This window comes from Polypterus senegalus, chromosome 3 (genome assembly GCF_016835505.1).
Source record: "Polypterus senegalus isolate Bchr_013 chromosome 3, ASM1683550v1, whole genome shotgun sequence".
Taxonomy (NCBI): domain Eukaryota; kingdom Metazoa; phylum Chordata; class Cladistia; order Polypteriformes; family Polypteridae; genus Polypterus; species Polypterus senegalus.
In genome coordinates, this window is record NC_053156.1 from 21,017,508 (window position 1) to 21,031,704 (window position 14,197).

A 14,197-nucleotide genomic window follows, 5' to 3' on the forward strand; every position below is an offset into this window, starting at 1 on the left:
GCCAGTCGGGCCAGAGCATGCAGGGCAGTGCACGGTCAGCCAGGGTAGCTCACCTCCATTGGGCTCAAAATTGGGGATTGCTGGGATGAGGACTTGGTGCAGGAACAGAGGACTGCTGTTCATCTTAATCGTCCCAGAGAGCAGACCTCCGAAGTAGTAGACATACCTGTGAAGACATCAGGGGATGATCTCAGGGAGCAGCTAAGAGACTTCACTTATGCCTGTAGCTACAACTGGCAAAGCAGGCAAGATCACTCCTTTAACACAACAGATTTACTTGTAACCCACTTGGCACCCTGGAAAATCCCCCTTTGATGACCTTGTTGACTTCATATATTTAAGCACTGGCAGGCCCGTCACCGACACGGCCACTTTATTCACATGCCAGCTTTCCTATAATCTTCTCATCCTGCTGGCAAGTTTGGGTGGGTTTCTTATTTTATCACAGCTACTGGGATGCAAGTCCAGAGAATTCATTTGCAGGCTGCCACCTTGGCCGAGGTCTCCTCCTCATCCGTTAACAAAATGACCTGCCTACCACCGGTTCATTTGCCAAGGGCCGCTTCCTTTCTGCAGTGCCACACTTGCACTGGCACATTGCTTATTGGTACTGGGGTTAACCCAATGGTCACTTCACATACATGGTGGAGGTCAAGCTGTAAACACACCGACCCTCCCCGCCGATGCCTCCATTTACAAATTCCCCACACAGTAGTTTTCCTATTCTTTCCACTGGCACATAGGACCTGGGTAGATGGGTACCTGTTTTGGGAAGGCTGCATTGATGTGGCCACCTTGTCCTCGCAGAACTTCCTCATGGCCAGTGTGCTGAGGGCCTGGTCTGCTCTGAGAGAGCCAAAGAAGAGAAGTAACAATGAGATCTGTGTCACTTCCTAAGCAAAACGCCAATCACGATGGCATCCGTGGGCACACTCTTACCCTGCAGATATCTTGCTGTAGTGCATATAGGCTGCGATGATCACCCCCGTTTTTCCTTTGTTACCCTACAAAAAGCAAGACAGGGTGTCAGGTCTCAAGCAGCTGATGTTATAAAAGCAGGACCCCCTATCTCTCCACACACCTTGCAGTGAAGCACCACCACGTGTTGGGGGTCAGAGGTCAGCCAGGTCTCCATGGATTTGCAGATGGCACAGATCTTGTCTAGTGGTGGAGTGTGGCGGTCTGGCCAACCAAAATCCTGAACCTGGAACAACAGAGGAAACACCCAGCTGGTGAAGACCCCTGCTACCACTTCTGTGAAGCCTACCGAAGCTCACCCTCACCATAATGAAAAGAACAACAAACAGCAGTCTGGCAGAGCAGTTGCCATAGTCACTCCAGAAAGAATTTGTATGGATCATCAAATTTAAGTTTAAGAGGGCCAATCTAGAATGACAATCCACCACAATACCCGGGGTGTTGTGCATGTGTGTCTGAGGGTCACCTCCGGGCCCATCAAAGGTAAGCACTACCACCCCAGGACACCAGGGGGCGTGATCACTAACTCTCCTGCCTTTTTCCACCCACCGCTCCAAGAACATACCCAATGAGGGCAACTAACCCCGCCCCCTACAGGTCCATGAGCTAGAAAAGCAGGAGGCGGAGCTCCAATCCATAAGCTTGACTGCTCTTTCCTTAGCTAATAGCTTTACGTTTATTATAGCGCCATGACGCACCTGTTATTTATTTTTCCCCCTGTTCTGTCAGTAAATGGGGTGGCCCAGTTGGCACCCCCATCATTTCTTTTGCACTCTTTCATTACCATTTGTCGACAACAGAGGGTATATAGTGCGGCCCCTCAGAAGATCATTCCAGAATACTGTGACAGCAGCTCCAGCACAGTGCCAGGTCTAGGCAGCACTCACTCTCGGGGTCCGTCCATCCATCCAGAATACCCAAACACTCTGTGAGTTTATCTTCAACTACATCAGGTGAGGTCATTTTGGAACTCCTCCACACCTTTCAAAAATGCTTCACGTCTTACCTTAGGGTTCAGGCGGCCGATGTCGTGTCTCTTCTCAGATAAGTTGAAGAGCTAGAGGAGAAGAGGACAGAGGCTTAGGAAAACACTTCAACTCTCCATCTTCTAATTTACAATGAGTCCCTCCACTTGACATGTCTGCATTGGATTCTTTTAGTATGCATGCCAGACAAGCGGCAGGACCCCTCCTCACCAGCAATGAGATGTAAAGTGCCCATCTATTTGTGTATGGAATGAAACTTATATGGAATTCCCAGTGAAGGTTGGGTTTCTTGGTAAACCTAAATTGGCCTCACTCAGGGAGTGAGTGGACCCCAAGAAGAACTGGTAGCCTGTCCACCCAATGCTTCCAGGATAGGCACCATACCCCATCCCAGCACTGATTGGATTAAGCAAGGTTTGAAAACGAATGCTTGTAACGGCCAGTGTATACAGTGCCCGATGCACCTACCAGGTACTTATCCTCATGCTTAGACTTCAACATGGCTGCCACTTCCTTCAAGTTACCACGGTAGCGCTGCTCCTCCAGGACTGATGGGAAGAAGACGGATATGATCCTCTCTGTGATGTAGGTCAAGTCGAAGTCATAATGTCGCTCCATGACCCTGTCCATGACTCGGTCCAGACTGAAGCTCCTTTATACAAAAAAAAAACAAACGTGAGAAACCAGAGAAAGGGTGGGACAGATGGGCAGACAAAGGTGATAACTGCCAAGGAGGCTTGTGGCATTTACGTACCTGGGGAGGGTGCTCCTCTGCTTGGGGTAATTCAGAGACTTGACCGACCCCTGAAATGAAGGACATGATGATTATTTTTAATCAGCTTCTAGATCTCTACACCAGGAGACTCCATTGGCGTATCTCAAGGAGCGCAATCTTGAAATTATATAGCGCCTTTCATAGTGCAGATATGCAGTTACTTTTATAATAACAAGCAAAATGAGACACATTGAAACACTCAGAGCTTGAAACTGATATCACCGTTCATTGTATGGACTGTCGCAAGGCTTGCTGTCTATTGCTGTCACACACTGGACAACCAAGATTTTACTTCCAGAACACTTTTGGGGGTGTTTTATAGACGTTGGCCTGCTGATTATAAAATGGTGGTCTACTTGACTAGGAAGGGCTTCCTGGAGACAATGGTTTGGACAGCAGAAGTACTCTCAGGTCGGATTCAAAGAGAGTCCTCCACTTTGAATGGGGAGTTGAGGTCAGGACAGGAGAAGGACAACACTCACCTGGGAGGAGCAAGGAGAAAGAAAAGGAAACCAGTGGATTATGCAATGCGGAGAAGAAGGTACTTTGTGAAAATAAAATACAGGTGTCTTTGAACCTGGGATTGTCTCTGTGTAGTTGTGTCTGGCTTTGGGCCTCAGTGACATCCCTGGGAAGCATCAGAAGAAGCATCAGTAGCCGAGGACAAATGAAAATCGACAGCAGAACATTTGAGCTCAGCTGAACTGAAAGAGTCAGCATCATCATTAAGTGGCTAAACACACTAAATGTTCATTTCATGTTTCTCCACATTTCTAGAGGGTGTCCCAAAATTCATGGAAGTAATTTTGATAGAGAACACATGTTTTATAAAAAATTGTACATTTTAATTGATTCATAAAGTATACAGTATAGGGTTATGTATGGAATAGCATATCGGGTAAATGGCCTCATGGCTTCAGTATACGTTAAACACACTAAATTCAAGAAAAGTTAACATGATGTTTCTCCGAATTTCTATGTGATACGGCCAATCTCAAATTATATTTCTGTCCAGTGTGAAGGTGTCTATTATAATCACCAATGACAGAAAAGTGGTATCAGGGCGAGTAGAATCCATCAATGCTGTCCAACAATTCTTGGACACTGGAACAGGAAGCATCAAGTGCGGTGGACAACGGAAATCAACAGCAGTTCAGTTGAGCTCATGGAATGTGTAACGATCACCAAACAGTTAAACCAATTAAATTCACTCTTTTGTCGAAATTTTCCATGACCGTTTTGCAAATTTGTGGCTGAATTTCGTTGATACAGAAATCATATTTCCTCCTTCAGGCGTGGGTGGTCGTGGACTTGATGGGAAAAACCTTAGACTTCAAAAAACCCCAAAGAAAAAAGTCCAAAGGCTTTAAATCGCATGATCTGGGTGGCCAATTCTGATCACCAAAACGGGAAATTACACGACCAGGAAAATTTCGAACTGTATCCAAACCTTCATTATTTCAGCTGATTGCTCATGGAATGTGTAAGGTTCTTTCTAAGCGCTCCAGTTTTAATAACCCTGAACTGTCAGCTGTCACGCTAATTTTTTTCGTTTCTCAACACTTTCCACACAAATGGGGCCAAATTCAATCTGAAATTTTGGGATTTTATGTGATGCAGTCAATCTGAAATTATATTTGTGTCAGTGCGAATCATTAATCACCGACGGTAGAAAAGTGTTATCAGGGCGAGTGGAATCCATCAATGTTGGACACTGGAACGAAAAGTGTCAGGTGCGGAGGATAAACGAAAATCAACAGAAGTTCAGTTGAGCTCATGGAATGTGTAAGGATCACTAAGCAGTTAAACACATTAAATTCAATAAATGTGCATTTCATGGTTCTCCAAAATTCTGTGTGATACAGTCAATCTGAAATTCTATTTGTGTCCAGTGTGAAGCTGTCTATCATAATCACCAATGACAGAAAAATGATATCAGGGCAGGTAGAATCCATCAATGCTGATCCAACAATTCTTGGACACTGGAACGAGAAACTTCAGATGTGGAGGACAAACGAAAATCAACAGCAGTTCAGATGAGCTCATGGAATGTGTAAGGATCACTAAACAGTAAACCAATTAAATTCACTCTTTTGTCGAAATTTTCCATGACCGTTTTGCATAAATGTGGCTGAATTTCGTTGATACAGTGCTCAATTTCCTCCTTCAAGGCGTGGGTGGTCGTGGACTTGATGGGAAAAACCTTAGACTTCAAAAAACCCCAAAGAAAAAAGTCCAAAGGCTTTAAATCGCATGATCTGGGTGGCCAATTCTGATCACCAAAACGGGAAATTACACGACCAGGAAAATTTCGAACTGTAGCTGCCAAACCTTCATTATTTTTAAAATATTGCTCAATAATGAAAGCGCGTTGTTCTTTCGTGTAGCGCTCCATTTTTAATAACCCTGAACTGTCAGCTGTCACGCTGTCTTTTTTTTCGTTGGCAACACTTTACCACACAAATGGGGCCAAATTCAAATCTTGCGTGAATTTTGGGACTCCCTTTATGTGATGCAGTCAATCTGAAATTATATTTGTGTCCAGTGCGAATCAATCATAATCACCGACGGTAGAAAAGTGTTATCAGGGCGAGTGGAATCCATCAATGTTGGACACTGGAACGAAAAGTGTCAGGTGCGGAGGATAAACGAAAATCAACAGAAGTTCAGTTGAGCTCATGGAATGTGTAAGGATCACTAAGCAGTTAAACACATTAAATTCAATAAATGTGCATTTCATGGTTCTCCAAAATTCTGTGTGATACAGTCAATCTGAAATTCTATTTGTGTCCAGTGTGAAGCTGTCTATCATAATCACCAATGACAGAAAAATGATATCAGGGCAGGTAGAATCCATCAATGCTGATTGACAATTGTTGGACACTGGAACGAGAAACTTCAGATGTGGAGGACAAACGAAAATCAACAGCAGTTCAGATGAGCTCATGGAATGTGTAAGGATCACTAAACAGTCAAACAAACTAAATTCAATACACGCTCATTTCATGTTTCTCCACATTTCTACGTGATACGCCAATCTGAAATTATATTTTTGTCCAGTGCGAAGCTGTCTATCATATTTGCCAACGATAGAAAAGTGTTATCAGGGCAGTGGAATCCATCAATGCTGTCTGACATTGAACTGAGAAGCATCAGAGGCTGACGACAAACAAAAATCAACAGCAAAACATTTTGAGCTCATTTGAACTCAATGTGTCAGCATCATTAAGCGGTTAAACACACTAAATTCAAGAAAAGTTAACATGATGTTTCTCCACATTTCTGTGTAATACAGCCAATATGAAATTATATTTCTGTCCAGTGTGAAGCTGTCTATTATAATCACCAATGACAGACAAGTGGTATCAGGGCAAGTGGAATCCATCAATGCTGTCCAACAATTCTTGGACACTGGAACAGGAAGCATCAAGTGCGGTGGACAACGGAAATCAACAGCAGTTCAGTTGAGCTCATGGAATGTGTAACGATCACCAAACAGTTAAACAAATTAAATTCAATGAATGTTCATTTCATGTTTCTCCAAATTTCTGTGTGATATGGTCAATCTGAAATTATATTTCTGTCCAGTGCGAAGGTGTCTATCATAATCACCAGTGATAGAAAAGTGATATCAGGCGAGTGGAATCCATCATTGTTGGACTTTGGAACAACAAGAGTCAGGTGTGGAGGACAAACGAACATCAACAGAAGTTCAGCTGAGCTCATGGAATGTGTAAGGATCACTAAGCAGTTAAACAAACTAAATTCAATAAAAGTTAATTTCGTGTTTCTCAACATTTCTACGTGATACATTCAATCTGAAATTATATTTGTGTCCAATGCAAAGCTGTGTATCATAGTCATTAATAACAGAAAAGTGAATCTGAAATTATATTTGTGTCCACTAAGCAGTTAAACAAACTAAATTCAATATACGCAATGTTTCTCCTAATTTCTATGTGATACGCCAATGTGTATCATAGTCATTAATAACAGAAAAGTGTCATCAGAGTGAGTGGAATCCATCATTGTTGGACTTTGGAACAACAAGAGTCAGGTGTGGAGGACAAAAACGAACATCAACAGAAACCTTCATTATTTTTAAAATATTGCTCAGTTCAGCTGAGCTCATGGAATGTGTAATTTTGGGACTCCTTTATGTGATGCAGTCAATCTGAAATTATATTTGTGTCCAGTGCGAATCAATCATAATCACCGACGGTAGAAAAGTGTTATCAGGGCGAGTGGAATCCATCAATGTTGGACACAAGCGAAAATCAACAGAAGTTCAGTTGAGCTCATGGAATGTGTAATGATCACTAAGCAGTTAAACACATTAAATTCAATAAATGTGCATTTCATGTTCTCCAAAATTCTGTGTGATACAGTCAATCTGAACTTCTGTTTGTGTCCAACTATCATAATCACCAATGACAGAAAAATGATATCAGGGCAGGTAGAATCCATCAATGCTGATTGACAATTGTTGGACACTGGAGCGAGAAACTTCAGATGTGGAACAAACGAAAATCAACAGCAGTTCAGATGAGCTCATGGAATGTGTAAGGAGCACTAAAGCAGTTAAACAAACTAAATTCAATACACGTTCAATGTTTCTCCACATTTCTACGATACGCCAATCTGAAATTATATTTTTGTCCAGTCGCGAAGCTGTCTATCATATTTGCCAACGATAGAAAAGTGTTATCAGGGCGTGGAATCCATCAATGCTGTCTGACATCTGAGAAGCATCAGAGGCTGACGACAAACAAAAATGTTTTGAGCTCATTTGAACTCAATGTGTCAGCATCATTAAGCGGTTAAACACACTACATTCAAGAAAATTAATATGATGTTTCTCCACATTTCTGTGTAATACAGCCAATATGAAATTATATTTCTGTCCAGTGTGAAGCTGTCTATTATAATCACCAATGACAGACAAGTGGTATCAGGGCGAGTGGAATCCATCAATGCTGCCCGACAATTGTTGGACACTGGAACAGGAAGCATCTTCATGTCACCAAACAGTTAAACAAATTAAATTCAATGAATGTTCATTTCATGTTTCTCCAAATTTCTGTCTGATATGGTCAATCTGAAATTATATTTGTGTCCAGTGCGCTATCAAATTGCTGATAGAAAAGTGATATCAGGCGAGTGGAATTCAGTGTTGGACCCTTTGGGAGGACAAGCGAACATCAACAGTTCAGCTGAGCTCATGGAATGTGAAGGATCACTAAGCAGTTAAACAAACTAAATTCAATAAAAGTTAATTTCGTGTTTCTCAACATTTCTACGTGATACATTCAATCTGAAATTATATTTGTGTCCAGTATGTGTATCAGGTGTCATCAGAGTGAGTGGAATCCATCATTGTTGGACTTTGGAACAACAAGAGTCAGGTGTGGAGGACAAACGAACATCAACAGAAGTTCAGCTGAGCTCATGGAATGTGTAAGGATCACTAAGCAGTTAAACAAACTAAATTCAATATACGTTCATTTCATGTTTCTCCGAATTTCTATGTGATACGGCCAATCTCAAATTATATTTCTGTCCAGTGTGAAGGTGTCTATTATACAAAAAGTGTTATCAGGCGAGTGGAATCCATCAATGCTGTCCGAAGTAAAATGAGAAGCATCAGAGGCTGACAACAAACAAAAATCAACAGCAAAACATTTTGAGCTCATTTGAACTTAATGTGTCAGCATCATTATGCGTTAAACACACTAAATTCAAGAAAAGTTAATATGATGTTTTTCCGCATTTCGTGTGTAATACAGCCAATATGAAATTATATTTCTGTCCAGTGCGATGGTGTCTATCATAATCACCAGTGATAGAAAAGTGATATCAGGGCTGAGTGGAATCCATCAGTGTTGGACCCTGGAACAATCAAATTATATTTGCGTAAGCGGTAGGAGGACAAACGAACATCAACAGAAGTTCAGCTGAGCTCATGGAATGTGTAAGGATCACTAAGCAGTTAAACAAACTAAATTCAATAAAAGTTAATTTCGTGTTTCTCAACATTTCTACGTGATACAGTCAATCTGAAATCATATTTGTGTCCAGTGTGAAGGTGTCTATCATAATCGCCAATGATAGAAAAGTGTTATCAGGGTGAGTGGAATCCATCATTGTTGGACTTTGGAACAACAAGAGTCAGGTGTGGAGGACAAACGAAAATCAACAGCAGTTCAGATGAGCTCATGGAATGTGTAAGGATCACTAAACAGTCAAACAAATTCAATTCAATGAGCGTTCATTTCACGTTTCTCCACCTTTCTGTGTGCTGAATGATATTTTTGTTCAGTGTGAAATGCTCGATCATAATCACTATAACATGTTCCGGAAGCAAAATGTTGGGGAAAATGTGTTGCCCAGTGTTAATGTAATGAGCATAATGACAAAGCTTTCAATCTGTCAATCAGCCATCATTTCATATCATGCACGGCAATGGCGAGTGTTGCTGCACTCTCGAGTCTCGGGTTCAAATGCCCTGTCGGATGCTTGTCCGTGTGAAGTGTGCACCTTCTCTCCGTGTCTGTGAGAACTTTCCTCTGGGTTTTCACACACATCCCAAAACTGCGTATGAGAGCACTGGCACCCATTCAGGGTTCCCTCAAACCTTGTATGATTTGCTGGTGATTTGGACCACATGAACTGCTCAGTGACTCCAAGAACAAAGCAATTACGGTACAGGAGTGGTTGAGTGACAACTCTCGGAATATGTGAGTGGCCCAGTAACAGAACTGAGAGTCTGGAAATAGCCGTCCACCGACGGTCTGCTTCCAACCTGCCAGAGTCTGAGGGGATCTTTGGAAAACAATGGCAGGAAGTCCCCAAACCCAGGTGTGTGAAGCTCGTCATGTCAAACCCAAGAAGACTCCTGGCTGGAATGGCTGCCAGACTACCGAGTAAAAGATCTGAATACCCGTGTTAAGGTGAGAGTTCTAAAATCCTTCATTTGGTTTGTCATTCTGGGGTATTTGGTGTTGTTTAGAAAATGGACAGACCTTATCATCCTACCGGCCTATTAAGTTCTCAGTTTTCTGAGTGCTATTTTTATAAGACTGCACTTCTACAAGGTGAACCGAGTGACCCTCCGTGACAAGGGCAGACTTGACAGTGGCAGGAAGGTGTGGATGATACTCACCAGATGCTGGCTGTGCCTTGAGGAGGCCGTGCCTCGCCTCTGCTGGGAATGAGAAGGAAACACACAGTGGCAAGTTAGCGAGAGGCTTTCACCCCGGCGGTCCCTCCCCGTCACTCACACCAACAAATCAGCTTCCTGATCCACTCCACAGCTGGGCGGTGAGGCCCTGACTCTGTTCTCCCTGAGTGCCAACGAGCTCTCATGAGAACAAGCAAGACCCCCAACCCTAAAACTCACCCCCCACACTGGAATGTTCCAGCTGCTATTTTTGGTTAAAGCTTACATGGGAGAGAGAACGTCCGGACTTTCTCACTCATTAAATCTACTGGACGTCTCATCATACTGGGAGCATAGAGGGTAAAAGCCTTAAGCGGCCCTCAAGGGGGTCAGCATGCCAACGTGACAATCTCCGATGAAAGTACCATCTGGAGGGAGACTTTCCCTGTACTCCTCCTCCTCAATTTATAATGTACTCTTCTTCCTGTCTTCACAAATTAAAAAACATTCTGCTATTTGACCACAAGAGGGCACTGGCATCCTTTGACAGCCTGGCCTTGCACAAATGCCACCTCCTGTGCCAAACTTAACTTGCTATTTATTATACTTGATTGGTTTTCACCTTTACCCAAGGTGATTTTTGTTTTTCCAAATGGAGTACAGGCAGGTGAAATGGTCACACAGTGTGAGTAGTGGGATTTGAAACCACCAGTCCAAAGCCTTAACCACTACCAAACCCCCCTAAGCTTCAGTGATATGAAAAGTCACAACTAGCTGTGCCCGACGTCTCATTGGTATACTTACCAGGTCAGAGGGGGGCGCTGGCTGGCAGGATGTGACCACCTGTAACAGAATAAAGCTTAAAGTGAATCTTGGTTTCTGACTGGTGGAGCACCCATATTTCTAGCGTGCCAGTGCAAGTGGAGTCATGGCTTATACAATATCCCCTTTTATGAAAAGACCATAGTGCTTTTATTAAAAGCAGTCAACAAAACAAAACAGTGTTCCAAGAAATAGTGCAGATCTTCAATAAATAAATAATCCATTAAAAGAACGTGGAGGATAAAACAACAATAGAAAAAACAATCCTTTAAAACGAGAGGTTAAAATCTTCTCTAGGAAGCAGTCTTAAAACAAGAACAAATCCGGTGCATCGTTTATTAGCGTTTTCTGTTAGCGTCTCACCTGCTTATCCCGTTTGGGCTTAGGCAGCAGGCAAGACGCTCTCTGCAGCTGCCCTCCTACATCACACGCGAGACTGGAGACCTCCCGATCCCTGGCTCCGGTATGGCACTCATCCCAGTCCCCGAGACTTGATTACCCCAATAGCCAGGACGCACATATTGGGACTCCACCACCAAGTCTCCCGACTTCCGCTGCCTTTCCCGGCCTTCTGCGGCTCGTCGCTTTCCTCTAGGCACTCCCGCTACCTGGTCACTCAGCGGGAGCAACCTCAACTCAAACGTCTGGGTGTTGGCCTAACACCCAGCTTCCATACAGCTGCCCTCGAACGCGCACTCTCCACACGCACACACCGCCTGCTTCCTCGCTCCCTGTAACCTCCGTCCTCTTCCCTCATTCTCTCCGATCGTTTCCTTTCTACCTCCGATCGTTTCTTTCTCCCCCCCTCTAAAACCGACTCGCGCTTCTTTTTAAAATGACGAGGGCCACAGCAGCTGCAGCATTAGCCGCGGGACAATCATGAATGTGGGCAGTTCCTCACCTGTGCACTAGGTGAGAAACGCCCACACCCTACGGATCGTCCCACGGCCCACTATGGCCCAACGTCCCCTCACTAAGCCACGATCATTTATTTAAAACGAATGGCCTTTGCACAATGAGCTGTGGACCCGCTACACCACACCCCCACAATATTTAGCAGCCCTTACTTCCCATAATACCTCCTTGATGTCATTAAATATGCTTTTAATTTAAGGAGGACCCCTTGAACTCTTTTAAACATAGACCCCCTGCAAAATGCCACATAGTGTACATTAGAGGTCCTCATCCCTGTAATACCAAGAAGATCCCTTAGTTTAAATTTTGAATCTAAACTGAAAGATAACAGGCCACCATATTAAAGCAACATTTTATTTTTATAGCACCTTAATGAGTGATTTCAATGCAGCATGCAAGCCCCTCTCAGGTTTGGGGGAGAGATCCTGACCCAAGGAGTTGAAGTATCTCGGGGTCTTGTTCACGAGTGAGGGAAGAATGGAGCGTGAGATCGACAGGCAGATCGGTGCGGGCTCTGCAGTGATGTGGGCTCTGCATCGGTCTGTCGTGGTGAAAAAGGAGCTGAGCCGTAAGGCAAAGCTCTCAATTTACCAGTCGATCTACGCTCCTACCCTCACCTATGGTCATGAGCTATGGGTAGTGACCGAAAGAGCGAGATCGCGAATACAAGCGGCTGAAATGAGTTTCCTCCGCAGGGTGTCTGGGCTTTCCCTTAAAGATAGGGTGAGAAGCTCAGAGTAGAGCCGCTGCTCCTCCGCATTGAGAGCAGTCAGATGAGGTGGCTCGGGCATCTGATCAGGATGCCTCCTGGATGCCTCTCTGGCGAGGTGTTCTGGGCACGTCCAACCGGGAGGAGGCCCCAGGGAAGACCCAGGACACGCTGGAGGGACTATGTCTCCCGGCTGGCCTGGGAGCCTGGGATTCTCCCGGAAGAGCTGGAAGAAGTGGCCGGGGAGAGGGAAGTCTGGGCATCTCTGCTCAAGCTGCTGCCCCAGCGACCCGACCTCGGATAAGTGGAAGAGGATAGATGGATGGATGGATGCAAGCCCCTTAAAATCCCCTCAGTTCTCCCCCTGCAACCCTAAAACAGTAAAAGCCCACTGGATTATAAAAGCTGCATTTCCTGTATATAGCGCCTTTCATGGTGAACACCATTCTAAAGAGCCGTACAGCCCGTGTGACCCCATCATTATGCTAAGTGGCCCCCTTTATTCTACACAGTTTGATACATTACATTTAATTACATTCAAAAGCCCCTTTGTTCAAGTCAAGCTCTGTATTTTAGCAAGCATCCCTTTTGAAAAAGACCCCCACGATGTTTAGCAGGCCCAGATACCCTATGCTGTATCATTAAATGTACCCTTAGCTTAAGGGGGATCCGATTACCTTACATTACCTGCCCCCCAATTTAAATAAAGACCCCCTACAAAATACCACATGTAACACTACCCAGACCCCTTAATAATAATAATACATTTTATTTATATAGCGCCTTTCCCAAGCTCAAGACACTTCACAGAGTTTAAGAGAGAACGGCAGGGTATACAGTGTATAGCATTGAACAAACCAGATCAATAAATAAAGACGATTACAACAGTAAATTCAAAGAAAGCCTAACAGACACCATAATTGATGGCTTAGCACACACACACACACAGGTTACATGAGCATCTTGACATGGAGGTAAACTGAGAGAAGGGGAATGAAGTCAAGTAGAGCTAAAAGCCTTCCTGAACAGATGAGTGTCGAGTTGTTTTTTAAAAGAATTCATGGAGTCCGCTGACCTGATTAACTTCGGTAGGTCATTCCAGAGTCTGGGCACTCGCTATACAGCTGAAGGCCCTGCTGTCACCCATGGAGTGTAGATTAGTGTGGGGCACAACAAGATTGCCAGAATCAGAGGACCTTAGTGGGCAGGCACATAGTGATGGAGAAGGTCACTGATGTAGTTTGGCGTGAGGTTATTTAAGGCTTTGTAGGTTATTAGTAGGATTTTATATTCGATTCTGTAAGACACAGGGAGCCAGTGAAGACGGAGCAGGATGGGTGTGATGTGCTCGCTGCTGCTGGTTCGAGTAGGACTCTTGCAGACGAGTTTTGAATAAGCTGGAGCTGTGATATAAGATTAGAAGGGCACCTGCCAGCTCGAGTTACAATAATCGATGTGGGATGTGATAAAAGCATGAGACAAGTTTCTCAGCCTTAGAAAAGGAGAGGAAGGAGCAAACACGGGATATGTGACGGAGATGAAAGTAAGAAAGTTTCTTAATGTGCTTTATGTGGGTGGAATAAGAGAGGGAGGAATCAAAGATGACACCAAGATTCTTTGCAGTAGAGGCAGGTCTGATGAGATCACCGCCAAGATGGACTGGGAAGGAGCTCATTTTATTAAGTTGCATTTTAGTCCCAATTTGCAGGAGTTCAGTTTTGTTGCAATTTAATTTTAAAGAGTTCTGCTCCATCCAGGTTTTAATTTCACTAAGGCAGGTTGTGAGCTGAGAAAGCTCTGATGAAGTTCCACTTTTAACATTGAAGTAGAGTTGAGTATCATCTGCATAAAAA

At 43.9% G+C, this 14,197-nt stretch overlaps 1 protein-coding gene across 4 annotated transcripts in view; it reads right to left on the reverse strand.

Moving 5' to 3' along the window:
* The window catches only part of LOC120524909 (tensin-2-like), a 218,250-nt gene that overhangs the window by 29,698 nt on the left and 174,355 nt on the right, over positions 1-14,197 (reverse strand). For 3 of the 4 annotated variants that reach the window (XM_039746765.1, XM_039746768.1, XM_039746769.1), the window contains 9 exons: positions 10,703-10,741; positions 9,902-9,943; positions 2,719-2,768; positions 2,433-2,616; positions 1,985-2,035; positions 1,082-1,204; positions 940-1,004; positions 763-846; positions 54-166 (listed from right to left, as the gene is read on the reverse strand). In XM_039746765.1, coding sequence (XP_039602699.1) covers positions 54-166; positions 763-846; positions 940-1,004; positions 1,082-1,204; positions 1,985-2,035; positions 2,433-2,616; positions 2,719-2,768; positions 9,902-9,943; positions 10,703-10,741 — 751 coding nt within the window. The remainder of the gene's footprint in view (positions 1-53; positions 167-762; positions 847-939; positions 1,005-1,081; positions 1,205-1,984; positions 2,036-2,432; positions 2,617-2,718; positions 2,769-9,901; positions 9,944-10,702; positions 10,742-14,197) is intronic. The other variant, XM_039746766.1, reaches the window with a different exon arrangement.